The 27421-nt window shown below is 43.8% G+C and overlaps 1 protein-coding gene across 4 annotated transcripts in view; it reads right to left on the bottom strand.

Annotated features, from left to right (window-relative positions):
* Positions 1-27421, bottom strand: part of LOC147445988 (ubiquitin C-terminal hydrolase 13-like) — a 45598-nt gene that overhangs the window by 14046 nt on the left and 4131 nt on the right. For all 4 annotated transcript variants that reach the window (XM_086525309.1, XM_086525311.1, XM_086525310.1 and 1 more), the window contains exons 10-19: positions 22686-22795; positions 22527-22601; positions 22357-22435; positions 22121-22267; positions 21956-22036; positions 21751-21870; positions 21443-21565; positions 21212-21289; positions 21045-21136; positions 20856-20964 (exon numbers count right to left, since the gene is read on the bottom strand). In XM_086525309.1, the coding sequence (XP_086381435.1) occupies positions 20856-20964; positions 21045-21136; positions 21212-21289; positions 21443-21565; positions 21751-21870; positions 21956-22036; positions 22121-22267; positions 22357-22435; positions 22527-22601; positions 22686-22795 (1014 nt within the window). The remainder of the gene's footprint in view (positions 1-20855; positions 20965-21044; positions 21137-21211; positions 21290-21442; positions 21566-21750; positions 21871-21955; positions 22037-22120; positions 22268-22356; positions 22436-22526; positions 22602-22685; positions 22796-27421) is intronic.

The following is a 27421-nucleotide window of genomic DNA, read 5'->3' on the forward strand; positions in this document are numbered from 1 at the left end:
ACCCCCAAGAACCCACGACTTCAGAATGATCATCACTCGAAGCGGAATGGATACTTCGTTTGGAGGTGATGAGCATGAGAGAGGCGAAGAAGAATTTTCCCCACCAGGAGGTTTTTCTGACCCTCCCCCTTTTCCATCTACGACAAAGATTGCACTAACTCCTATGGAGGCTTTGCAACAATTTTTTCTGAAACAAAAGTTAGAACGAGAAGCAAGAAATACAGAAAGAAAAGCAGAAAGAAAGCGTGAACACGAAGAAAGAATGGCAGCCATAAAGCATGAGTACAAAGAAAGGAAAGCCGCCTTGTTGCAACTCTTTTCTCAAGTGCCGACATCGATGCACGAAATTCGGAAAAAGGAGACTCTCCGTTTCTTCTTCTCCAAAGCATGACACACAAGATTTGCATGATTGTGTGAAGCATGATGATGATTTGATTGATAATGATTTGCATGATGAGAAGCATGATGAATTGAATGATAATGATTTGCATGATGATTCGATTGACCGTGATAAGCATGATGATTTGAATGATATTGCTAAGCATAATGATTTGGATGACAATGACAAGCATGATGATTTGCATGATCAAGATGTGATTTCTCACAAGCATGATGATTTGCATGATCAAGATGTGATTTCTCACAAGCATGATGAGTTGCATGAAGATGATGTGATTGTTCACAAGGATGATGTGTTAGTTGATGCTTTTTCTAGCAAAGCTAACCTTGTTGTAGATTCGATCAATCACGAAAAAGCGATCTTGGCTTTCGAGTAGAGGTCCAAAGAACCCCCACAGGACGATTCGATCATTCAGGACGAACCGATCTTGGCTCTCGAGCCTTGGTCCAGAGAACCATCACAGGAAGTATTATGTGTTCGCATGATTGGTACGCACGCATTGTTCGAGTGTTTCAGTCGTGAAGGTTTCCTGTATTTTAGTCAGCATCGTTATATTATCCCTTTTCCTAGGCATGACATATTGTATGTTGAGCACGTTTCTCTCATGGATGAGCACGAATGTATGCGGATTGTTCATGAAAAGTTGAAAATTTTGTATGTTAGGAAGTCACATTCCATGTCTCTTCCTTGGCATGACACAGTTTCCGAAAGAGCACATGATTGTATGAGCACCAAGCATGGGCATTTCCATTGTGATTTGCCACAATTGATTGATTTTGATCAAACAAAAAAGATTCAACCGCATTGTTTGCATGTGTTTGATGAACGGGTTGTCACTCCGTCTATATGTTCATCTACATTGCATACACAGTCTTTAGAGAAGACAAGATTTTTTTCTTTCACTATACATGGAATGGGTATGTTCATGGTTTTGTACAAGTTGGAGATTGTTTCAAGAATTTTCAGCCATGGAGATTCTTGAAGACAAAAGAAGCAGGACTCTAGACGAAGTTGAAGCAAGAAAGGAGATTCAGAAGACTTTGTGTCGCTTTCGGCACGGCCCAAAGAAGCAAGCGTTGCAGACCTTTATGAAGTCCAAGTACCGTGCCACCCACACATCAGAGTGGGCCGGCGAAGAGTCCCTTCCAAGATTCTGGATGCTGTTGGCGATCTCCCTCGACGCAATACAGTTCGGTACCAATACCTCACTTTGAAAAGGAGGGGATGTCACGTGACACATCCCAACTCTATGTATCCGTGGACAAGCTACACCACAGCAGGGTTCAGTCAGTTCAGTCAAGTCTAGAGTAGCAATGATCTGGCACTTTTGTGAGTCTATTCGTAGACCGTGCATGCCCACTCACTTAGCATAGATGCATATCCTCCGGTTGCACACAGCATGATCATCGAAATTCCCATCGGAATCCATTAGCATCAATTAGGGAAATTTTCCAGTGCATTTAGCCTATTTTCCTATTTATTGATATTTTCACTTATTATTTTTAAGTGACTTTCCAACAAAAGTAGGTAGGGCAATTTTGCTAAGTTTCTATATAAGCAAACCCAAGTTAGCACTAAATGGCAGAAGAGGCAGCAGGAGCACCTTGCTCAACAGGCAACTTCTCAGCAAGACCAACCCCGCGACTACTCTTGCGTTTTCTCCACAGAAGACCTAGCGTTTTTGCATCAGATCAGCCTTGGCGATTTGTGCACAGCAGATCAGCCTTGGCATCATCACGACACAGAAGATCAGCCTAGCGTTTTTGCATTTGCAGAACCCCGGCGACAGGACCAATTTCAGCCCCTGGCGTTTTTGGATTTCAGCAGCAAATTAAGACCGGTATTATTCACCTAAAGTGTAGCAGATTCAGCCCGTAAAGACCATCAGTTTTCAGCTCTAAGAAACCTCATTTTTCAGCCAAGAAAACTCAGCCAAAACAGTCATTTTCAGCCACCGAAACAGTCCCGAAATTCAGCGATTAGAAGATCTCAGATTTCAGCCATCGTCGTCGTCGTCGTCGTCGTCGTCGTCGTCGTCATCGTCATCGTCGTCGTCGTCGTAGACCAAGTTGCATAGTCCATTGCATACGCATTGTACACCTTTGTGCAATCAAAGAATAGACGACTCTCGCCGACGAGAGTGGGGCCTTCGGAGGAGGGTTTTACAAACCTCTCGGTGTCGTATCTCTTCTCTCTCCTTCTCTCAGTCTCATTCATTTGCACGCACAATATCCACTCACTTTGTTCGTGATCATAGCACTCTCCACAAGACGGAAAGCTCTCTTTCCCTAAGAACTAAAAGGAACCTTGAGCAATAAAGATCACTAATCTTGAGAAAAAACAACATTCATTCCGCTGCACCTAACATTTGCACTTTTCACTTGCAGCTTTTGTCAGTTCCTAGTGCTAGCTTTTGAGAGCAGATGCTTTTGGGATTTAGTGCTTTGGGGAAAAGTGCTTTTGGGCATCTTTATAAGGAACATTGGGCCTGTCACTCTACAGAGCATCTAGAGAGGACCTCGGGAGTTGTATTGTTTGGGGCAATGGGGCGTGGAATTGTGTGCCATGTCAACTTTCCTTTTCTCTCTCTTTCCCGTCAAATTCAGTGATTTTGCAGTTTATGTTCGTGTGTTGCTACTAATTTCTTATCTAGAGTGTCCGAGTCTGTAACAATGTCACAAACTGCTTGCATGTCAAGGCACTTTAGAACAGAGCCAACTTGCAGATCCCGACCGAGAAGCCTAAACGCTAGAAGCAGCTGAAGCAACAGAAGAAGTTTCACCAGCTTACAAAGTTTGACAAAGTGGCCTATTTTTTAAAAAGAGTTCCCGCTAGCTTATGGGACCCCGTCTTATGGGGCCCAGGGAACCTAAAGGCATTAAAATAAAGGAGGACCGTACACACACACACTCAATCTCTTGTGAGTAGCATGATGATGTGGCAACTGCACGAACGTCCGCATTTCGCATTGCAGTGCTACGTGGCACACTGTACGGATTTTCGCGTTCTATGCTACTAACGTGGCCAACTGTACGGATTTCCGTGTTTTACGCTACTGATGTGGCAAGTGTAGGGATTTCCTAAAATCACGCTGGCTGATTTTCAGCAGGTGCTTTTGGACCAGATGGTTTTAGAATTAAAGCTTTTCATGTAAACTGCTTTTCATAGGCCAAGAGCCTTTAAATATGTGCAAAGGGCTCAGTCTCTTGCACGCTCCCGCCGCAGAGTACCGACGTTGTACTGAGTTCAAGCAATATAAAGAAATACCAAAAGGGGCGCCAAGGTTTGGCGCAAGTGCTCTCTTGGATTGGAATTCCGCCACTCCAAGTCTGTTCAGTCTATCTCTTTCAATTCAATTGTTATTTTGAAGTCCTAAAAGTCTGTTCAGTTTGTTCTTTTCGGTTGGCACATAGGCCAAGGGCCTTTAAATATGTGCAGAGGACTCAACTTAGTCTCTGGCACACTTCCGCGTGGAGAGTCTGGAGTGCCGACGTTGTACTGAGTTCAAGCAATATAACGAAATACCGAAAGGGGTACTAAGCTTTGGGACCAATGCTCTCTTGGGGTGGAATTCCACCACTCCCCATCTCACGTCGTCTATCTCTTTCAATTCAATTGTTATTTTGAAATGCTAAAAATATGTTCAATATGTTCTTTTCTATTGGCACGTGGTGCACGTCTCATGAAACAATGTTTATGTAACAAACTGCTGACGTGTCAAAGCCTAAAGAATGGAGCCAACTTACAGATGACGTGGTTGCCCGAGAGCAAAAACCCTAAAACCTGCAAACCCTAATTTTTGAAACCCTAACCCTAAAACCTGCAAACCCTAATTCTAGAAACCCTAAAAAGAACAAGTAACAGAAGAAGAAGTCCTACCAACTTATGGGGACCCCGTCTGATAGGGCCCCCAGTGACATAAAGGCATTAAAAATAAAGCAGAACACGCTCAAAAGACTGCACATCAAAATATGATGATGTGGCACCTGTACGAACGTTTCGAAATTCGCGACAGATTCTTAGGGAAATTCCAAAATTTTAGAAAAGTGATTTTTTGGGGTCAGCTTTTCATATTTGATACTTTTAGGCTTTGGGCCTTTAAATATGAGCCTTGAGGGCCCTCTCTGGCACTTTTTAGCGCGCAGATTGCAGAGCAGGTGCTCCCCGGCTATTGTACTTTGTGAATTAGCAGTAATATAAAGAAATACCGAAAGGGGCGCCAAGGTTTGGGGCCAATACTCTCTCGGGTGGAATTCCGCCACTCCGTGTCGCGTGTCGTCTCTCTCTGAGTTCAGTTGTTATTGAAGTGCTAAAAGTCTGTTCAGTCTGTTCTTTTCTATTGGCATGTGGTGCCCGTCTTGTGACAGTTTAAAGGATGATTGGCTATCATACTCAAACCATAAAATTTTGAAACCAACCCCTCTCTACATTACGAGCTGTTATTTTTCTCCAACTTCTCATGCTCTACAAACTTCTACACTCCTACACAGAACCTATACGCGCGCGCACACACAGAGAGACTACTAACTTCTAAGAAAATGGGGGTTTGGGCGAAGGGGCCAAGCCCTATGCTCAGGGGGACAAAGTGCATCAAGGTCTAACCCCTTTCTCTCCCTATTTTCTTTCTGGTGTATGAAAACAAACACATTGTATTTCTATGGATGTAAATCATACTCTTTTCATACTTAATACCCGTGGGCCGTATACATATGAAGTATGTTTGGTGTATGAAAAAACTATGCCCCTGGCAATGCAACCTAAGTTTACCTATGACATGTGTAATGGCCACATCTCGCCCTAATGCCCCTAGAATTACCTCCATCAGTGGTCCCATTCCTTCTGGCGAGATTCCAAGTCAAACCACCAATTCAATCGAGATGAAGTTGGCCTTGGCTCCTCCATCGACGAAGATAAGGACTTCCTAATCACATGCTTTGCCGACCGCTTTGGAACTCTCTGGTGCATGCCCTCTACTTGATCATTGACGCTTTGTTAGGACACTTCTCAAGAATGTGCCCCTGCTCTCCACAATCATAACACTTGCCCTCTTTGTAGTACTCAGCACATTGCTCAACTGACAATTTTGGTTTCTTCTTTTGATGTTTTTCCTCCTTGTTACCATTGAACGAAGTTTGCCCCTTTTAAGCATACACTAATCTATCCAAAGGCTACATTAGTGTGCGGCATGCCTACCAAATCCTTGCTTGGCGAGGCCCATAATTCTCTAAATGACGTAAGGTTTCTTTTGTAGGCAATATCGTCATATCTCCTTGTGTAAACCATAGAAAAACCACTCAAATTGTTGCTTAAAGGTGATTTTCTTAAAGGAAGAGACTGGTAGAAAAGTATCCCAAATCCTCTAGCAATCGTCGTCCAACTGCAACACATGTGAAGGAACTAAAAACAACTGGATAAACTCGAAGAGAGAGAAAGAGAGAGAGAGAGAGAGAGAGAGAAGGGGGGGGGAGAGACGAGGAGAGTCGACACAAAGCCAATATGCACTCGCTCCCAAAGACAGGCACCTCTTTCGAATTTCTTTATTATTACTTTGCAAGAGTGCAATGTCCAAGGGTCCTCCATCTCGTAGTGCTCCCAAACTAATCTGCCAAGAGGAGGCCCCGACACGCTTATAAAAGCCCTTGGACTATCCAAACAGCAAGCATATGAAAAGCATCCTGTCTAAAAGCAACTGGACCAAAAACTACGTCCCAAAAGCTATCAAGGAGACAAGCACCACGTGCCACAGAAAAGGACAGATTGAACAACTTTAAGCACTTCAAATAACAACTGAACTGAAAGAGATGCACGACACATGAGGCGAGGAGAGACAGAGTTCCTGTCACAAATTGCTGACGTGTCAAAACTGAAGAAAGGAGCCGACTTGCAGAATCCGGTCAAGGGCCCTAAACCTTAAGTGAAGAAGCAGAAGCAGCAGAAGAAGTTTTAAAGAAGAAGTCTTACCAACTTATAAGACCCCGTCTGATAGGGCCCACAAAACCTAAAGAGATTATAATAAAGCAGGACCCGCTTAAACACACACAGACGCACATAAGGATGCGTAAAAGATGATGACGTGGCAACTATACGAACGCCCGAGATTTGCACTCAATGCCACGTGGCAACCTATACGAAATTTCGTGATTTGCGCTTCTAAATGCTGACGTGGCAGTTGTATGAAATCCCATGTTTTGCGTTGGCTGCTTTTGAAGACCGGTTGCTTTTGAGTTCGAAAGCTTTTCATGTAACTGAATTTCACGGCCAAGGGGCTTTAAATATGAGCCAAGGGCTCCTTCTCTGGCATGCTCCGCGTGAGGTGCGGGGAATGGAAAACCGGCGTTGTACAGAGTCCAAGTAATATAAAGAAATATCAAAAGGGGGGCCAAGGTTTGGGGCCAATGCTCTCTGGGATGGGCCTCCGCCACTCTGTCTCGTGTGTCGTGCATCTCTTTCAGTTCATTTATTAAAGAGCTAAAAGTCTGTTCAGTGTGTTCTTTTCTATTGGCACGTGGTGCCCATCTCGTGACAGTTCCATCCCAAGAGAAAGCACTGGCCTTAAACCTTGGCGCCCCTTTTGGTATTTCTTTATATTGCTTCAACTGAGTACAACTCCCATGGCTCTGCTCTGCATCTCCTGTGTATGGACTGCCAGAGTGAGAGCCCATGGGTCATATTTATAGGCCCTTGGCCTCTAAAAGCGGTTACATAAGAAGCTTCAAGTTCTAAAAGCATCTGATCCCAAAAACTGACGCTAAAAGCTGTCAACGCGTTTCACGGAAATCCGTACAGTTGTCACGTCATCAATGTAAAATGTGAAAATCTGTACTATTTGCCACATGGCACTGTCAACGTAAAACACGGACGTCCATACAGTTGCCACGTAATCATGCTCCACACAAAGTCTTTTGAGTGTGGTTATGCTTTAATTAATATCTTTGTGATCACTTGGGCCCCATTGGACGGGGTCCCATTATCCATAAGTTGGTGGCAACTTCTATAAAAGTTGGGCCACATAGCAAGTCTTCATAAGTTGATAAAACTTATTTTGCTTCTTCTGCTACTTCTAGGGTTTAGGCCCCTCCGCCAAGATCTATAAGTCGCCTCAAGTCTTCAGTGGCTTGACATCAATCGCCTAAACAGTCAAGAATCAATCGCGACACTTGGACACTGTTTAGGAAATCCGTACAGTTGTCCAAGTCTGTACGGAATCAATCGTGACAACTGGTGCAGTGGGATGCACAAGAGGGGAGTTACTCCGCTCCTTTGTCAACAGATGCCTTGATTTTGATACTAAAGTCACTGATGTCTCTTTGAGCTTCACGGATACTTAGAGCTGACAGTATTCTGCTGGATGACTTTATGAAATGGAATTCCTAATAATGATACTGATTTATTCTTGACTTCTTTTGAGTGCACGAACTGATAGCCGAAATGACTGCAGCATTTTGGTCTGATTGATCTCAAATAGACATGGTTGCAATAGGGGTTAGTCAATCGGACATCGATGAGGTCCCGATTGGACCTAGATGTGATTGCTAGCTACATTGCCGATAAATCATGGTCTAAGATCCGAATGAATGTTGAATGTCATGTGGTGTCCTGTGATGTCGTATGATGTGACTGTCGATTTGGTACATGTGCTAGATGTGTGTTCCTAGTACGTAGGTACTAACAGTCAGTGTCTGCTAAGACGGTTTATGGCTTTTGTCGGTTTTGCAGGCGTAATCGCGGTCGATTACAATGCTTTCAAGAGGGGAGCATGTCACAAAGTGATGACGTGGCGGACAGCAGAAACCCTAATTTCTGGCTGAAACCCTAAAATTCATGCAAACCCAAAAATCTGCCAGAAACCTTAATTTGCAGCAAACCCTAATTTCAGGCTGAAACCCTAATTCAGCAAACCCTAATTCTGCCGGGGGTGCCACATGGCAGCAGCAGCAGTACGGAATTCCGAAAATTGCGGCGGAATTTGCGCTGGCAGCTTTTTGTTGCGTTTTGGACTCTACGCAATGAGAAAGAGAGAAAACTTGCTTTTGTTTTAATAAAGACTCTCTAAGAGAGAGAGAGAGAGAGAGAGAGAGAGAGAGAGAGAGAGAGAGAGAGAGAGAGAGAGAGAGCTGATGCTTTTGATTTTTAAAGCTTTTGGGGCTCTGCTTTTGGGCATCCCTTGTAACCATTAAATAAGTGGGGAGGGCTTCACTTCTCAGAGCATCTGGACGCAAAGTCTGAGAGTGAATCCCGAGCCACTCTCTATTTCTCACAAGCATGATGAGTTGCATAAAGATGATGTGATTGATCACAAGGATGATATGTTAGTTGATGCTTTTTCTAGCCGAGCTAACCTCGTTGTAGATTCGATCAATCACGAAGAACTGATCTTGGCTTTCGAAACGAGGTCCAAAGAACCCCCATAGGACGATTCGATCATTCAGGAAGAAGCGATCTTGTACTTTGAATTGATTAATACAAAAAGAAATACCGAAAGGGGTGTCAGTCTTTGGGGCCAATATCTCTAGGCACGGAACTCCGCCGGGCCAATGCAAATCTATTGTGATCTGTGAATTGTTTTGAAGTGGTTATTTGGTGCTATCGCGATTGATTCTTGACTGTTTAGGCCACTGAAGACTGTTTAGGAAATCCGTACAGTTGTCACGATTGATTCCGTACAGACTTGGACACTGTTTAGGAAATCCGTACATCAATCGCCTAAACAGTCAAGAATCAATCCGTACAGACTTGGACACTGTTTAGGAAATCCGTACAGTTGTCACGTCATCAATGTAAAATGTGAAAATCTTTACTATTTGCCACATGGCACTGTCAACGTAAAACACGGACGTCCATACAGTTGCCACGTAATCATGCTCCACACAAAGTCTTTTGAGTGTGGTTATGCTTTAATTAATATCTTTGTGATCACTTGGGCCCCATTGGACGGGGTCCCATTATCCATAAGTTGGTGGCAACTTCTATAAAAGTTGGGCCACACAGCAAGTCTTCATAAGTTGGTAAAACTTATTTTGCTACTTCTAGGATTTAGGCCCCTCCGCCAAGATCTATAAGTCGGCTCAAGCTCAAAAAGACATCAGTGACTTTAGTATCAAAATCAAGGCATCTGTTGACAAAGGAGCGGAGTAACTCCCCTCTTGTGCATCCCACTGCACCAGATCTTCGACCAAGCTAAATTTATGGGTTCCGTTTGGAGTAGACTATGCTAAACCAAAACATCAAGGTAAAGTTTCACAATCCGAGGAGTATCTGCTAGGTCCTCCTCCTCCATCCACTTCGCATCAAATCCAGGAAAGTTCTTGAACTTAACCAAGAACCGCCTTCAGACTTTACCTTTCTTCGTATACGTATGTGCCAAAATCTGTTCAGAAACAAGGGTCTCCTCATTTTCTTCCGCTGCGGGTTGCTCATCAGGCTCCCCATCATCACGCACATCACCCTTTAACAGGTTTCAAGAGACTCACATGCAATGCATTGTGAATCCTCCAAGTATCTGGCAGTTTCAATAGGAAGGAGACATCATTTATCTTTTCAGTAATCTGGAAAGGTCAGTAGTATCGCATACTAAGCTTTGGAAAAAGCCTCTCCTTTCCATTTTTCTTTCTTAGGCGTGCCTTCTCAAAACGTAAGAGCACCCAATCATCCTCCTTCAGTTTCAAGTCGCGACGATGGCGATCCACTGCCTTTTTCTGTCGTTCTTGAGACTTCTGCAAAGTCTCACGAACCTTGGCAAAAGCCGTATCCAAATCTCGCAAATATTCATCTGCTTCAAATATCTAATCTTTCGTGCTCAGGAAGGATGGAACCTTCGCAACACTTTTCAACAATCTCAAATGGCGTCTTCCCCGTTGAAGAGTGTATCTTGTTATTGTAGGCAAATTCCACCAAAGGTAAGTTCTTTTCCCATTGAGTCTTCTAATCTGAGATACAAGACTTCAATAAATCTAAAACCACTGAATTGGCAATCTCAGATTGCCCGTCAGTCTGCAAATGAAACGATGACGAGAACTGCAACCGCGTGCCAATGTTCTCCCAAATTGCCTTCCAAAACAAACTCATAAATCTAGGGTCTCTGTCGGAGACAATCGTCTCATACGTGCCATGTAATCAGAAAATCATTGTGATCATTCTGTGTTCTCGGGAGATCAAAAATGAAATCCATTTCAATATTTTCCTAGGGGCGGGTGGGTATGGGTAAAGGCTGTAACAATTCCTGTGTCTTATGCCTGTCAAACTTGACCTTCTAGCATAGTGCGCACAAACTCTTCCACATCCTTTTTGAGTCTCGACCAAAAGAAGTCTCTCTCTACCCCTTCATGGTGGTAGCAATGCCGCGGTAACCCATAAAAGGTGGACAGTGGCATTCAGTCATAACCTTTTCCCGCAACGGCTGTGTAACGCACAACATAGTCTTTCTCATCAAGTAGCCTTCCCGAAGGGAGTATCGAGCTACTGTCTCCCCATCCCATATCCGTGTGAAAATATCTGCAAAGTCTGTGTAACAAACTGCTGACGTGTCGACCTACTGAAGAACGGAGCTATCGGTCAAGGGGCCTAAACCCTAAGAAGAACAAGCAACAGAAGAAGTGTCACAGAGTGATGACGTGGTTGCCCGAGAGCAGAAACCCTAACTGCTGAAACCCTAATTTTGGAAACCCTAACCCTAAAACCTGCAAACCTTAATTTCTGCCAGAAACCCTAACTGCTGAAACCCTAACCCTAAAACCTGCAAACCCTAATTTCTGCTGCCAGAAACCCTAAAACTGCAGAAACCCTAACCCTAACCCTAAGGACAGATTTCTGCGTTTTGCGACATGGCAAGCTGTACGGATTTCCATGATTTATGCTGGCAGCTTTTTGGCTTTGCTTTTGAACCAGAAGCTTTTGAGTTTTAAAGGCTTTTTACTATAACTGCTTTTCAGGCCAAGGGCCTTTAAATATGAGGCTAGGACTCATTCTCTGGCATGCTTCAGTACGAAGGTGCAGAGTCTGGAGTACCGGCTTGTACTGTGTTGATGCAATATAAAGAAATACCGAAAGGGGCGCCAAGGTTTGGGGCCAATACTCTCTGGGGTGGAATTCCGCCACTCCGTGTCGCGTGTCGTCTCTCTCTCTCCATTTCAGTTCAGTTGTTATTTGAAGTGCTTAAAGTTGTTCAATCTGTTCTTTTCTATTGGCACGTGGTGCCCGCCTTGTGACAGTCTGTATCTGTGGCATACTGATCGACCATATCCTCGAAGCTCCTATGATGTATCGTGGAAATAGCCACAACCAACGGCTTTCGAGACAAAGCATCTGCCACCACATTCTTCTGTCCCTGCACATGGACAATCTGGAAGTGAAACTGTGACAAGATGTTTGCCCACCGCATCTGCTTTTCCAAAAGCTGCTTCTGTGGCAAGAAGTAGCGCAAACTCTGATGGTCTATAAAGACAGTAAAATCCTCTCCGAGTAGGTAATGCCGCCACTGAGTAAGAGCATGGATAACCACCAAAAGCTCTTTCTCATAAACCTATGTTGTCATCTCCGGCCTAGAGAACAATCGGCTCTCGTAAGCAATGACATGGCCTTCTTGCATCAAGACCGCACCCAGACTACGACCACAAGCATCACAATATACTTCAAATGACTTCTGCAAGTCCGGCAAAGTCAAATCTGGTCCTGTAGTCAATTTCTGTTTCAATGTCTGAAAGGCAATCAACTCTGTGGATCCCCACGAGAAAGGGACTCCTTTCTGTATCAAGTTATGCAAAGGGGAAGCAACCTCTGCAAACTTTCGAATGAACCGTTCGTAGTACGAACACAGTCCCAAGAAGCTTTCAACTTCATGGACATTCTTCAAATCGGGCCAATCACGGATAGCGTCTATCTTGGCCGGATCCATTTACACTCATGCTGCTGAGACAAAGTGTCCCAAAAAGTTTATCTTTGAAGCAGATGATCTCTGTGTTCTGCCTCATTCTTGGAGATAACAATGATATCATCAAAGAAAAGTGCCAACAAATAGCCTGTACTCTCGAAAAATCCCATCCATCATCCGGTTGAATGTCGCAAGAGCATTGGTTAAGCCAAAAGGCATCACCAAAAACTCAAATAACCCAAAAGTCGTCCGAAAGGTTGTCTTGTAGACGTCTCCCGACGCAATTCGGATCTGATGATATCCACTCTTCAAGTCAATCCTGCTAAAGCACGAGGATCCCCATAACCTGTCGAGTATATCATCGATCCTAGGAATCGGAAATCTGTTCTTGATGGTGATTTTGTTGAGAGCGCTATATTCGATGCACATTCTCCAAGATCCGTCTTTCTTCAAATCCACAACAATGGAGAGCAATACGGTGAAGTACTATGCTAGACAAGACCCTTTTCAAAGAGGTCTTTCACTGGGTTCATAATCTTTTCATTCTGTACTCGGCTCACACGGTAAGGTGGCCGCTTCGGTGGCGTGCTTCCAGGTATCAGATCAATGGTTTGATCTTCAGGCCCTTTGAAAAGCAATCGGCTTGAGTGTGGAGAAAAATCTTGGCGTTCTTTTGATCAAGTCAAAACATATTCAACCTTTATCCATCATTCAGTTCTCTCCCAAAAGAATAAGTAAGAAATTGAAGTTCATCAAGTACATTCTCTAAGCCCTTCATTTATCAAAGTCGCTTTCTCGGCTCGGTAGTCAACCACGGCGTAGCTCTTGTGGTACTAAGGGATCCTGAGTAGAGCGTCACTCGCGTGCACTGAACACCCCTGTCATTGCAAACAAAGTTTGCCAATGCTCGGTGTAATGGCAACATCCCATCCGGGTGCCAGTCGAACTACCTCCGCCTGTGGCATTAGTCTGTCGAGCATAATTCCAAATCGAGCCGCCAATTTCAAGTGAAAAGAAGTTGGCCTTGGCTCCTTCAAAAGAGCTTCCTGATCCTTCACTTTGCCCCAAAAGCGGCAAAGTTTGTGCTTTCATTCATTAGATTCGGTGCAGGTCCCACGCCATGTGGTATTAGTTCTGCCTTTTTTGCCACGTTCCTCAACTGCTCTCGAACTCTCAAGCCTGTCGTCGTCTTTATCATTCTGTTCTTTTTGTGCCTTTTTAGGGCACTTTGCGGAGATATGTCCATGTTCCCCGCATCCAAAGCACTTCCCCTCTCTAATGAAGCTAGCTCTCTCCTCAGGAGTAAGCTTGGGTCGTGCATCCTTTTTCTCTGGGTTGCTCTTTTTCTTTCTACTTTCATTCCCAGAAATCTGTTCGGCTCGTTGTGTCATGGCCTCATCTGTGGGGTAGGTCAAACTGCCAGAGTGAATGGCAAAGCCCCGCTTCGCATGACTCATCAACTCCTGAATAGAAGCTGACTTCTGTTCCAAGCAGTGATCTCGGATCTCTGTAGGTACCAAGGTAAACCGCTCAATCTGTTCTCTGAACGATGAAGAGACGGGTAGAAAAGAGCTCCAGAATCTTTCACAGTAAGCATTGATTGTATCTTTCTTGGTCATCTGAAGATGGTTCCAAGCAGCTCTTATATCTCGTTCATATTCTTGCGTCAACCAAGAAGAAATAAAAAGCTTTTTAAATTTCAGCCATTTAACGGGCACAGTCTTGTTTAAAAGAAGCGTAGACCACCAAGTACGAGCATTCCCCTTAAAGTAAGAGGCAGCTCTCCGAATCTTGGAGTGCTCTGAATAGCGTCCTTCCGCAAAAGCAATGTCAAACTGCTGTATAAAAGACAAAGCCTTCGAAGCATCTGAGTATCCTGAAAAAGTATCAAACTTGATCGAGTGGCCACCTTCCTTAAACTCTCGAACTTTCTTGCTTTTATCTTCGAGAAAGTCATACTGGTTGGCTTTGTAAAAATTCTTCTTGTTCGCATAGAAGTTTCCGTTATCGGAATTTGAGCTGTCTGTAGACAAGTCCTCAGTAGAATTGTCAGTCTCTGGGCGAGATGTAGCCTTCTTTGCCTTTTTCTTGCCCTTTCCGAAGCTTTGTTTCTTCCTTCGCTTTTAACCTTTTCTGTCTTCTTTGCTCGAATCTGAAGAGCTAGAAGAACTGTCAGAAGAAGAAGAAGAAGAACTGGGTACTTCTTCAAATCGAATACGCTTCTTCTGTTTCTTTGCCTTATCAAAAGTTGGCTAACGACCCAAATATCCCGGGAAGTCAGTGCTTTTCTTCTGCTTTTTGCCATGCTTTTTGGCTTTCTTTTGCGCGTCAAAAAGCTGAGCAATCCGTGCATCAACCACCTCTTGTAATTCCTTCTCTGAATACTGTTTGTGATCAGAAAGTTTCTTGAGAGCGGGTTTCAATGGTGGTGGTGTGGTTTTCTACCACTGTTCGTACACTTCTTGAAAAGAAGTCTCGCTCATATATTTTGCAAATTTTGGGTCCTTCGCAAAATTGAGCATCATCTTCGTTGCATCGCCGATCAATTGGCGACGCTCCATCTCTCGCCGATCCGCCTGAGTAGGCCGAGGCGGGCCATACTCTCTGCCGGAATCTTCGTTGTGATCCCTGCCCACATCTACAGATGCAGAGGGAGTCGACTGATCCTTGCGTGAAGCCATAGGTGTCGCGGAAAAAAATTTGGGGATCGGATTTCCCGTAGAAGAGAAATCGGCCATGCTCTAATACCACTGTAACAGACTTGGACACTCCAAGTCAAGAATCAATCTCGACAGCACCAAATAACCACTTCAAAACAATTCACAGATCACAATAGATTTGCACTGGCCCGGCGGAGTTCCGTGCCTAGAGATATTGGCCCCAAAGATTGGCACCCCTTTCGGTATTTCTTTTTATATTAATCAATTCAAAGTACAAGAGAGTGGCTCGGGATTCACTCTCAGACTCTGCTTCCACATGCTTTGAGAAGTGAAGCGCTTCCCACTTATTTAATGGTTACAAGGGATGCCCAAAAGCAGAGCCCCAAAAGCTTTAAAAATCAAAAGCATCAGCTCTCTCTCTCCCTTAGAGAGTCTTTATAAAAACAAAAGCAAGTTCTCTCTCTTTCTCATTCCGTAGAATCCAAAACGCAACAAAAAGCTACCAGCGCAAATTCCGCCGCAATTTCCGGAATTCCGTACTGCTGCTGCTGCCATGTGGCACCCCCGACAGAATTAGGGCTTGCTGAATTAGGGTTTCAGCCTGAAATTAGGGTTTGCTGCAAATTAGGGTTTCTGGCAAATTTTAGGGTTTGCAGGAATTTTAGGGTTTCAGCCAGAAATTAGGGTTTCTGCTGTCCGCCACGTCATCACTTTGTGACACTCTTCAATACTCCACCCAAGAGTAAATCACCAGTCATTGAAACAAGTATTAAAACTAAAGTCAAACAAATCAAACCGGCACCACGAAAGGTTTAAAACAAATACCATCCAGTTCAAACAAATTCCAAACAATATTTCAAGCAGACTAATACACAAAGTCCAATCTTAAAAAGCAATCTCAACATTAGTCGAGCTCGAAAAGACGATTGGCTTTCCATCCTGAAACCAGCACCAAAATTAGAGGTTGTAGCCAACCGCACCATGGTCCATAAGCTCTTAAATAGTCAAAACAAGCCTCGACAGACAATGTTCCTATGGTCATGATGGTAGCCCCAAGACATAGCAATCACACTTGGTCTCCAAGGTTATCGATTTAAGAAGAGACACTCTGTTGGAAATGCACTCCGAAGACAAATGTCTAAAGACCTATAACTTCGGCTAAAATTTTCTTGAAAGCCTTCGAGTGTGCGGCTTGGTAACTATAGACTTCCACATTACATGGCACTACCTCTGAGAAAAACAGCGGCTCAAAATCTTTGAACCTTCTTTTGGAAGTGATCTTTATGGCTTATATCTCGTAAGACAGAGCGATGAAGACGGGAGCATGCCCGATGCACGATGGAGTAAGGGTGGGAGTGACTAAGAAGTCAGAGGTCGGGACACGAAGATTCTTTAATCAAATTTCGTGCCAACTTGCTCTGTTTGCTCTTTGGTAGGACCGGTATGCTTTCAAAAAAGCACATGCCTAAAGCTCTAATATCACTGTCACGGGGACGAGCACCACGTGCCAACGGAAAAGAACAGACTGAACAACTTCAACTGAACTGGAAGAGATGCACGTCACATAAGACGGGGAGTGGTTGTCACAAACGGGAGCGCATAACAATATAAAATACATTCAGATAAATAGGATTTATCACTTATTACTGAAGCCAGAGGATATAGAGAGAAATAAATAGAGAGAGAGATAGAGAGTGAGAAGATCGACACAGTACTGGGGACCAGAAGATGGGATGGTCCCCCCCGTAATAGTATCTTTATTACTGAGGAGAAGTCTATACAAGCACTTAAATCGAACGTATTACCACGTTCGTTCTAGAATAAGACTTGATGGTTCCCGGAAGCCTCAGCTTCCGATTCCTAGGGCAAAACCCTATTCCAAGGAACTTCCGTTCCTTATTCCAATTCCTCGAGAATCAAGGTTCTCGCCTTTGGATCTCACCTTCCAGACTCAGGGCATGGCATCCCTGCAACTCTTTTCCAACTCTCTTTCCAGAGTCCTCTTCCCGCAGAACAACTCTGCTTTCCCGGACACGAAGTCCTTACTTGGGAATCCCAACTTCCGGATCACAACTTGAGAGACTACCTCTCTCCGATCCCTGGATCTACTTCCCAAACTCGGGTACGAAACCCTTGGGCTGATCTGGCTCTAGTTCCTAAGAGCGCTTTCTCCTGCAGAGGCTCATGCCTTCCTTTGCTCCTACTCCCTCACTAAGAGGAAGTACACCTGCAAACAAATACTCAGAGTTCATAACATGAAAATCATTACCTTCAAAGTCTCGACGCTCGAAACGCAACTCCGTTCTCGAAAAGCAATTCCCCGGAAGAGATCTCTCCATAGAAGATCCTCTCTTCCAATCCTACACACAAAAGAGGTGTGTTCACGGGTTCCTTCTCGTAAATCAGCCCCGTCTACGACGTTTATGGGCTGAAAACAGAGAAAAACAGCAGCTTGTCGCGATGGAAACACGCTCCGTAGGCGATTCTTCGCGAGGGAACTCGCGCACTGGGTCTTGGCGACATTGGGTACACTTGGGACAGCCATGCGCATCACCGGCAACGTTTCTTTAAGGCTGAAATCTGCAGCAGCATCTCCTCCTTGCAAAGATTGGTCCTCCCCTCTGAGTGAGGGCATGTGATGCTTTTATAGCTCCTAGCCACGGGCACGAATAGCTACTCGCGTAGAGATCGCGGCCGTTTTTTTTTTTGTAATTTCCATTTTTTTTTTATGTTCTGCCAGAAAAAGAGAGAGAGAAAACGCTGGCTGATCTATTGCCTTATTTATCAGATGGCTGCCCACTTATTACGTGGGCGGCCGGCGTATTTTAAAGATAGTCTGAACCTGCCCAAAAACTCAATAAAACCTTATAAGTTAAAAACAATGCTTTCACAGCACTTCCCAGGCGTCCCTGGATGCAATCACATGCACAGTTACAATGCAGACACAATGCAGACATAGACTTCCTCGCGGCCCGAAAAGCAATCCCGCTTTCTCAAAAAGCATCTGATTTCCCTCAAAGCTTCCTCTGAACCCATCTTCATTCAAGTGCTTGCTTTTCCTTGTGCACAATTCTAACACAGTTCGGAATTTCCTCCCGACTATGGGTATTCCCTTTCCGATGCACCCGTCACCCACCTTGTGACGCATCAGGAATACCCATCACCTAGTCCTTTCCTACCGAACTTACGGTACAATCTCCTTCACGATGCTCTATGTCACCCATCCTATGACGCATCAGAGATGTCCGTTCCCGGATGATCGGATACTTCTTTCCGATGCTCCCTGTCACCCATCCGATGTGACGCATCAGAAGTACCCGTTCTTGGTGGCCTTACAGATATTCCCGTTCTCAATGCTCCCATCATTACTTTGAATGACGCACTAGGAATACTCTGTACTCGGATGTCTCCAGTGAGAAAAGCCCTCTCACTTAAAATTCCAATAATTCATTTAGAATTATTTTTCCTTGGTGTTCCAAGCGCGAAAACCCTCTCACTTATAAATCCAATAATTCATTTAGAATTATTTTTCTGTAAGATAAAGCCAATTTAGCAACAGTGGCAGAGTTCCAGCCCAAGAGACGGTACATGTCCCAAACCTTGGCGCCCCTTTCGGGATTTTTTTATATTGCTTCAACTGAGTACAACTCCCATGGCTCTGTTCTGCATCTCCCGCGGGGTAGACTGCCAAAGTGAGAGCCCATGGGTCATATTTATAGGCCCTTGGCCTCTAAAAGCAGTTACATGAAAAGCTTCAAGTTCTAAAAGCATCCGGTCCTAAAAACTGACGCTAAAAGCTGCAAGCACGATTCACTGAAATCTCTACACTTGCCACGTCATCAACATAAAATACGAAAATATGTCTTGTCTGTCACGTGGGACGTCAACGTAAAACGCGGACATCCGTACAGCTGTCATGTCATCATGCTCCACGCAAAGTCTTCCAAGTGTGGTTCTGCTTTAATATCTGAGTCACTTGGGCCCCAACCCCCATCGGACAGGGTCCCATAAGTTTGTGGGAACAACTTTAAAAATTAGGCCACACAACAAGTCTTTATAAGTTGATAAAACTTCTTTTGTTGCTTTTGCTTCTGCTTCCACTGCTGCTTCTAGGGTTTAGGCCCCTTGGCCGGGATCTGTAAGTCGGCTCGAGTCTTTAGTGGCTTGACACGCAGCAGCTTCAGGCAAAAGCTGTAGCACACTTCTCGGAAATCCGTACAGCTACCACGTCAATATTCGACCCAAATCGCGGAAATCCGTACAACGTTGCCACATCATCAGCCTTTACCCAATTTGTGGGTCCTGCTTTATTTTAGGCTTCCATTAGGTTTTAGGCCCCTCAGCGCGTTTTGTCGGTTATGCCATACCACATCATTAGTTTGGGACAATAGCTAATTATTGAAGAAAGCCAAGGCTTCATGATTGAGAGGCTATAAGGGCTGCCACAAAAACACAAATGTAAGGCTTACTTTATAAACACTTTGAAGCTTAGCTGAGGTCTATGGCCTCAAGCCAGGGTAAGTCTAGGAAAGACTAAGGTATACCCGCAACCTTGTCAACGTGTTTGGCATAGGAGATTGTACAAGACATGGTTAGCCGTTGTTAATGCTTTTGTGGGCATCCCACAGCATCAATATGCAGCTAAGGATCGATAGAAACAGCAAGTTAGATTTGAACGGATTAAGATGTGCACTGATGTGCACCTTGGAAGTGTGCATTTGGAGGTGCTTCAAATGATGCCTTGAAATCAAAGAGACCAGGCTCTAGGCCACTTGGGGAGTATGTAAGCACGGATGCCAGCATTTACAACAGATAGCAGAGAGGGAAGAAGACCAGCCAGAGGTGCCTCCATTTGAAGCAGATTCCCCTCTTTTCCCTGTAATTTAAGGTGCCAAGACATTCTCTGTCATCTACATTTTCTAAGAGCCCTTAGCAGCATGTCGGCCCAGAGATTTCCTGTATTCACCCTGTCAAGGCAATTTGCTCAGCCATACACCAGATTCACATCAGCCCTTCCAAATAAAAATCAAGCCAACAAGCCCCTTAATTGGTTGCCAATCCTAGCCCCAAGCCTTGCAATCATTGATTTTTGTGTCACGAAGGGACACCCCCACAAATCTGTGAGACTCCTAAGATTCCTCTCCTAAATTAGGCAAGACCATTAAGTCTCTGAAATCTGCTTCTATGAAAGGAGTTTTCAGCCCAGTAGAAGCCTAGACATTGTCTTAAGACTGATCCAATGCAGCCCAACCGGTGCCTACACATGAAGGGTTGCCTGAAAATTCAAGTCACCATTGAAGTTACATCATGGCATGAGCATGAGGCACAATCTCTTGTATGATTCCTTTCTGCAATACAAAGTAGACACCGCTCTGGTAAAGGACAAGAAAACTCTTGTTGAGAGAGTTAGTTGGGACCCATCATGCTCTCTTGAGAAGATTCATTGCGACCCCATTCGACAGAGCCAGCACCAGTCCCCACTCTAGCATGTGTGAGCATCCAGATGAAGTAGGAGACCTGACGACTGATGTGAAGGTCTCAAATGCAGTACTGATACATGCAGGACGTAGACAGCAATAGAAAAGTATGTGGTAGCCATTGGTAAAGTAAATGTCTCAACGGTGTGGCCAATGGAATTCCTAGCGGAGCAGAATGGCCAATGCTGATTCTGCACTTAAAGAATGAATAGTGACTTGGGAGTATCTAGAGAAGGCCAACAACACTTTCCCAGGTCCCAACAACTCATATGAGGGGAGAAGCGCCAAGACAGGACATTCGCTACAGGGAGAGACAGGGAAGCTTGTATCGGTCCTCAAATCTAGCATCATCGTATTCTTCCCACAGATCTCTCACCAATATCAAGACGTATAATCATATGCATAGATGACCTACCACTGCTATATAGAGCATATTAGAGAGAAAGAACAACCTCAAATAGGTCAATCTCTTGATTCGAAGGGAACCCTGCCATCTCATTTAGTCTTTCTAATATCTCTCTCGGCTTTCCACTAGCCTTGACGAATGTTCTCCCAACGTACCTACTCAAAAAACAACACCTTTAATCAGTATTTCAGCACAGAGACAAAAGACATGAACAAAAAAGTACAAAAACCTCTACCTAAACTCTTCCTTTGAGGGGTCGTAAAGCTTAAAAAACAGAAGGATATCTTCTCTAGTTCTGTCAGGAGGTCGCTGGTGTAATCCTTGATCCTGTCAAAGTAAGATACAGATCTAGTAACTTTCCCACAGTTATCTTTTTCAATTAGTGAATTTTAATGGAGGTACCTTGCTTCTACTGACTTCTAAGAAAAGTTTCAAGTCTGCATTGTAAGCTTTGTTTGAACTTTCTTTAAGGAAGCCAACCTACAAGAAAAACTACAGATTATTAATGCTCTGCAAGCACGACTTTAAAAAAGGCATCAAAAAGCAAAAAGTAACGAAGACGAATAGCAACAAAGACAGCTATAACAGAAAGAGCCAGTGAGAGATCAGAGAGCTAAGATAATGCAAACTTACAGACTGACACTCTTCAGAATCAGTTAATGGTCTATTAGGGCGGTATGTGTGGTTTTGACGCTTTGCCCAGATCCAGAATCTTTGGCACTCAACAGGAATTCCGAGCTCCTTTGCGATCTCTTCCTGAAACAAATAGGCACTGCCATTATCTATCAAAAAACCTTACATTTAATGCTTGATATAGATGATAAATCCTGTCTTTGTCCAATTGATTTATCCCGACAATCTCAATCCTCCAGACATAAATTGAGTACAAAATTACAGAAGATTAAGAAGAAACCTTTAATGCAACACAAAATCATTTTTACCTTGAACGCTTTGAAAGGTGTCTGCTTCTGTATCCTAAAGCCTGGGACCTTATCATGATCCACTAAGTCAAAAAAAATGTCTTTCCCTATTTGAGCTGCGAGATCATCATCACAAGCCACCTAACAAAGCAAAGCACTCAAATAACTAGAAGAAAGGATAGATAGGACTCTTTGATATTCTTTCTAAACCAAAACTATTTGTCACCTTAATAATTGTGTACAAGTGCGCTTCTGCCTTTTCCTTTCTCTTCCTTTCCTTTTCTTCCTGCTCCTTCTTCAGCCTCACCTGGATATTCCATAATAAATGGACCTTGATCAAGATGGGCATCAAACAGTAATTACTTCAACAGCACATCACAAAAGTAAGTACCCTTAGATGCTCAGCAATATCCTTCTCGTCCACATTGCATATGATCTTTTCCTTGTCAGACTGCCTAATATATACAAGCATATATGCATTTGAATATTTTGTGAATCTGAAAGGTGTATTGTTCAGACCAGGGTTCATCTGAGGGAGCTGGACAGAACCACATAACAAAACAAAAAAGCACATCAGGATGACCCAATAGCAGCACGTTCGTTCAGTACTATTCTTGCTTGGCATACCTCTTCCTCACCACCATACTGCTCTTCCAGAGCTCGTTTCACCTCTTCTTTTGTGACACGCTCATCATCAAATTTATACCTAAACAATCAAGAACACCTTCAGCTAACTCAGGTAACACACATAATGTACATGCTCCTCTGAAATGAACTTGCTTGTAATTGAAGCATACCATTGATCTGTGAGTGTTGGTCTAATGAACGCATAATAATGGCCGCCATGCACACCACCACTATGAACAAGTACACTTACCAAAGATACACCACAGTTTCAGCTTATATCACAAAAGTTACAATTTTCATAAACACATGGCTTGTGATGTCAAACTGACCTATGAAGCATATACAAATTGCGGACACTTCGATCAGCCTCTGGAGACAAATATCGACCATTCTCTCTATCCAAATCAAGTTCTAAAGGAAATTCATATCGATCATTGATCTACAAGGAATATGAACACAATAGCAACAATCAAACGCAATGACAAGCACAAAGATTGTTAGGAGCATTTCAGGAAAAAAAAACCACTTAAAACAAAATTTTGTTGGTAGCAACCATCTGATCCTCGTGGCATTGCTGATGAAGCCAAATAACTCACTACACCCACCAGTCTTCCTGGGGTGGGCACAAGTGCCTTTGCTTTCTTGTGCATTTAAAACCAAGGATGCATTGGGCAAGGGGTCCACCTCCGGAGAGATGGCATTGCTTACCATCCTTCTTAGTATTGGAGATCTATGCGGCGGGCTTAAAAAGTTGGTCAAGAGCAAAGCGGGAGATCTTCAAAGTATGAATCCAGAAATTATTAAATGGACCGGAGAGGCATCACATCATTGGATGTGCAATATGTTCAACCTTGCATTTCAACATGGTATACCTTCTGATTGGAGCACTGATTGGGTCAAGCCTTTGCATAAAGGAGGGGATGTAAAGAAAGTAAATATCTATCAGACTATAACGATTGGGTCTTACGGCAAAGTTATTTCGGTGCATAATGGAGATAAAATTGAGTGAATAGGCTAAAAAGAATGGCAAGCGTGCAAGAGAACAAGCGGGTTTTCGTCATTGCCCCATTGATCATCTTGTCACTCTTCGTGTTCTTGTGGAGGAAGGCCGGTTAAAAGGTAAGCGATTGTATTTTTGCTATGTGAACTTCGTGCGGTAATCATGCTTTTGTTGTATGTGGATGATATAGTGCTTCTATGTCACAAGACGGGCACCACGTGCCAATAGAAAAGAACAGACTGAATAGACTTTTAGCACTTCAATACCAGCTGAACTGAGAGAGAGAGAGAGAGAGAGAGTGACGCGACACGGAGTGGCGGAATTCCACCCCAGAGAGTATTGACCCTCCCACTCTCTTCAACACGAGACGAGGCATTGGGACAATGGAGACGAGTCACATTGATTATGCACACTATGCTCACTGCAAGTTCGAGAGTCTTAAGTACCACAAGCTACTAGAGTGCTCAGCTTTTGCTCACATCCGAACTCACATTTTAAGTTGTGACTTAGACCTACACACTTTCCTCTCCCACCCACAATGTGGGCTCTTCATTGCAATCCTCATTGTCACAAAGTGGTGATATGGCAATCATAACTAGAGAAGAGAGTTAGAGAATCGTAACTGATAACATGGCAATAAGGTATGAACTCTGGAAAACACCCGTGATTTTCGAGAGATGACGTGGCAAATTTGACGTAAATTAAAAAAGCTTTGGCCGAGCAAGTTTAGCAAGGCTTTTGGATGCGGAGCCGGATTTTGTCAACTCATGCTTTTCCTTTGAATATGAGCCTTGAGGGCCACTTTTGCAAATAGCAAAGTGTGCTCCTCTTGTTATAGGCTTGGACATTCTTGGTCTTTCAAACATGCACTCAAACACTACTCAGATGAGAGAGCACACCTATATCAGATTCATTTCAAAAATTCCTAGTTCGAAGCACTTCTTTCATAAAGTCGTCCAGCAAATACTATCAGCCCCATCAAAATCCTTGAAATCCAAAGGAAGTCAATGACTTTATTCCATCTAAGTAATCTATGACAAAGGAGCGAGTAACTGCCCTCTTGTGCATTCCCACCTACACCACATTCAACCCGCTGATCTCCGAGAACTCTTGGAATAGTCGAAGCTAGACCAAAAGCGTCAAGGTAAAGTTCCAAATTTGAGGAGTATCTGCTAGATCCTCCTCCTCCATCCACTTCGCATCCATTGCCGGATAGTTCTTGACTACGAACCGCCGTTCACTTTACCTTTCTCTTTTCTTTCCATGTGAGCCAGCGTTTGTTCTGGAACGAGAATCTCCTCCGTCTCTTCCACTTCAAGTTGCTCCTCAAGCTCCCTATCCGCTCGCACCTCACTTGGATCTGGGGACTTGAGACTTGAGATGCCTCTTTAGGTGGAGGAGCTACATGAGGCCCTCAAGGCACTCCCTCCGGGCAGCTACCAGGGGAGGATGGTTTGACTCCCAGTTTTTTCTTGGAGTACTGGGAGCTGCTTGGTCAGGATCATTGTAGTGCTTACCTATCACAAACTGCTAACGTGTCAAGCCACTGAAGAACGGAGCCAGCCTGCAGATCCCGATCAAGGGCCCTAAACCCTAAGAAACAGCACTGAAGAAGAAGAAGTCCTACCAACTTATGGGACCCCATCCGATGGGGCCCAAGTGACATAAAGGCATATAAATAAAGCAGGACCCACACATATACAGAAGGATTTGTGTGGAGTTGATGACGTGGCAGCAACTGTACGTACTACGGATCTCCGCAATCTGCGTTGGTCTGATGACGTGATAACAGTACGAAATTCTGGAATTTCCACTGACTGTTCACGTGGCAGACTTGTACGGATTTTCGCGTTTCATGCTAACAGTGAAGACGTGGTAACCTGTACACATTTCCGTTATTTTCGTCGGGCAGTTTTTCAACGCCAGCTTTTGGGCTAGATACTTTTGAGTTTAAAGATTTTCATGTAACTCCTTTTTATGGCCAAGGGCCTTTAAATATGAGGCTAGGGCTTATTCTCTAGCACTCTTTTGGGAGAAGGTGCAGAGCGTGGAGTACCGGCTTGTACTGTGTTGATGCAATATAAAGAAATACTGAAAGGGATGCCAAGGTTTGGGACCAATACTTTCAGTTCAATTGCTATTGAAGTGCTAAAAGTCTGTTCAGTCTGTTCTTTTGGTGAAGACTGGAGCGCGCCCGATGCGCGATGCCTGGACATGCACGTCTTGCTAGAGGCTCACAAAGATGTCACGCTAGATGTCAGGCTAGATCCTAGGCTAAGACTCATGCTAGACTGCAGCAGAAGCATGTCCGCGTAGCGCAAGTGAAGTACACATGTGACATCTATTTACCCATGGAGCCCTTTTTCTCTACAACCTTGGTCACAAGCTCATCCGTCCATAAGGAAAAACAATCATCGCATGTTACATGAGCTGTTGAATAATGTTTTTTTCAACTTTCACGAATCATATAATGATTAAGCCATATTATGACAAGGGTTTGTTTCCGTCAACTATGAGGTACTTCTACTCTAGCCTTCAGATAATCGATTGCATATGGAGACTCCCTACTACCCCAAATTGTTGTAATCGATAAGTGTACTTTACTAGCCCTATTGCCCCAAGTGTTGTACACAGGAGGTTTTGCCATCCTCTTCACAAATACAGTCTGCATCAATGGTTTTTCCTACATCACCACCACCAACCATACCTACTTTCAATCCCATGGGACAACCATGTCCCATACATCTCGGCTTCTATAATCACTTTCGACGAGTGATCGGATAGAGACACGGAGATAACTGCAATCTACACACTTAGCAACACTTTCAGTCCTTCAAAACAACTGTAAAAGAGAATCTACCCGAGACATGGAGTGGCAAATTTCCACTCCCAAACAACACTGGCCCCAAAAACTGGCACTCCTTTCCGTATTTCTTTATTATTGATTCGCAAAGGTACAATGCTCGACGACTGGATACCATGGTGAGGGCATCAAAAGTTTCGAAAGGATGAGATAGCTACATAGAGATATAGGTGCATCAAGATTTTTAGACGAGATGAGATGATTAGATTGAATGATTGAAACACAGTGTTCTTGTGAACTAAGTGTGTGATTTGTGAACTGCATGTTCTGTGAATGTATTGTCTTGTGAACTCTAGTATATGGGTGAATAGAGTTGTGTCTACTGAAGAAAGGTTTTGTCCTTAGTTGTTTTGCACGTGTAATCTAGGACGATGACTTTTCTTTAAGAGAGGGATATGTGACAAGTCAATGACGTGGCACCACTAAGTTCCGACCAATAAAATAGATCCCGGCCAAGGGGCCTAAACACTAGCAGAAGGATGAGGCAAAGAAAACTTTACTTATTAAAGATGGTCGAGTGACCTAAGAGATCAAGAGGGGTTAGGATTAAAAATCTTAACCCAAACAACTTACAGAACCTTGGCTGAGGGACCTAAACCATCTGCTTTTAGACTTAGAGTGCTTTTCATGTACAACTTATGAGTTTGGGCCAAGGGCCTTTAAATATGTAACTAAATGTCTCTCTTTGGCTTTATTCTACCGCGTGGAGAAGCAAAGTAGAGCCGCTATCCTGATAAGAATCTTGATACACTAGAATCTCATTCCATCATTCATCATTTCTCATCATCATACATTAACTCAAATTACATAAAAACAAACAAAATTCATGGTTCTTATCGTCAACCAAAAAATTATTGAATTCATTCCTAAGCCACCATCGCTTCCAATGCTCTGAGATACGGGGCTTGCTAGGAAAATCGGGTCTCTAGCGATATAGAGAGAGAACGTTTTTTTTTTAATGCTTCTTTTAGTGCTAGGCTTCATTATGGCCGAGTCTGCCCTTGATCTCCGGAGTCATGACAAAAACTTAGTACGCTGAACTTTGTGTTGATGTATGCTCATGTGTGTGCGTATGTTAGTACCTAGTTCTACACCCACTATTGGGCACTGATGACGTTAGTGGGGATGTCGTGGTATTTAGTCAAGATAAAGCTGATGGTTATATTGTCTTGTGGGTGACTACCATGGGTCTATACCTTGCA

The sequence above is a fragment of the Adiantum capillus-veneris genome, chromosome 12, assembly GCF_014529385.1.
Source record: "Adiantum capillus-veneris isolate H3 chromosome 12, ASM1452938v2, whole genome shotgun sequence".
Classification (NCBI taxonomy): Eukaryota; Viridiplantae; Streptophyta; class Polypodiopsida; order Polypodiales; family Pteridaceae; genus Adiantum; species Adiantum capillus-veneris.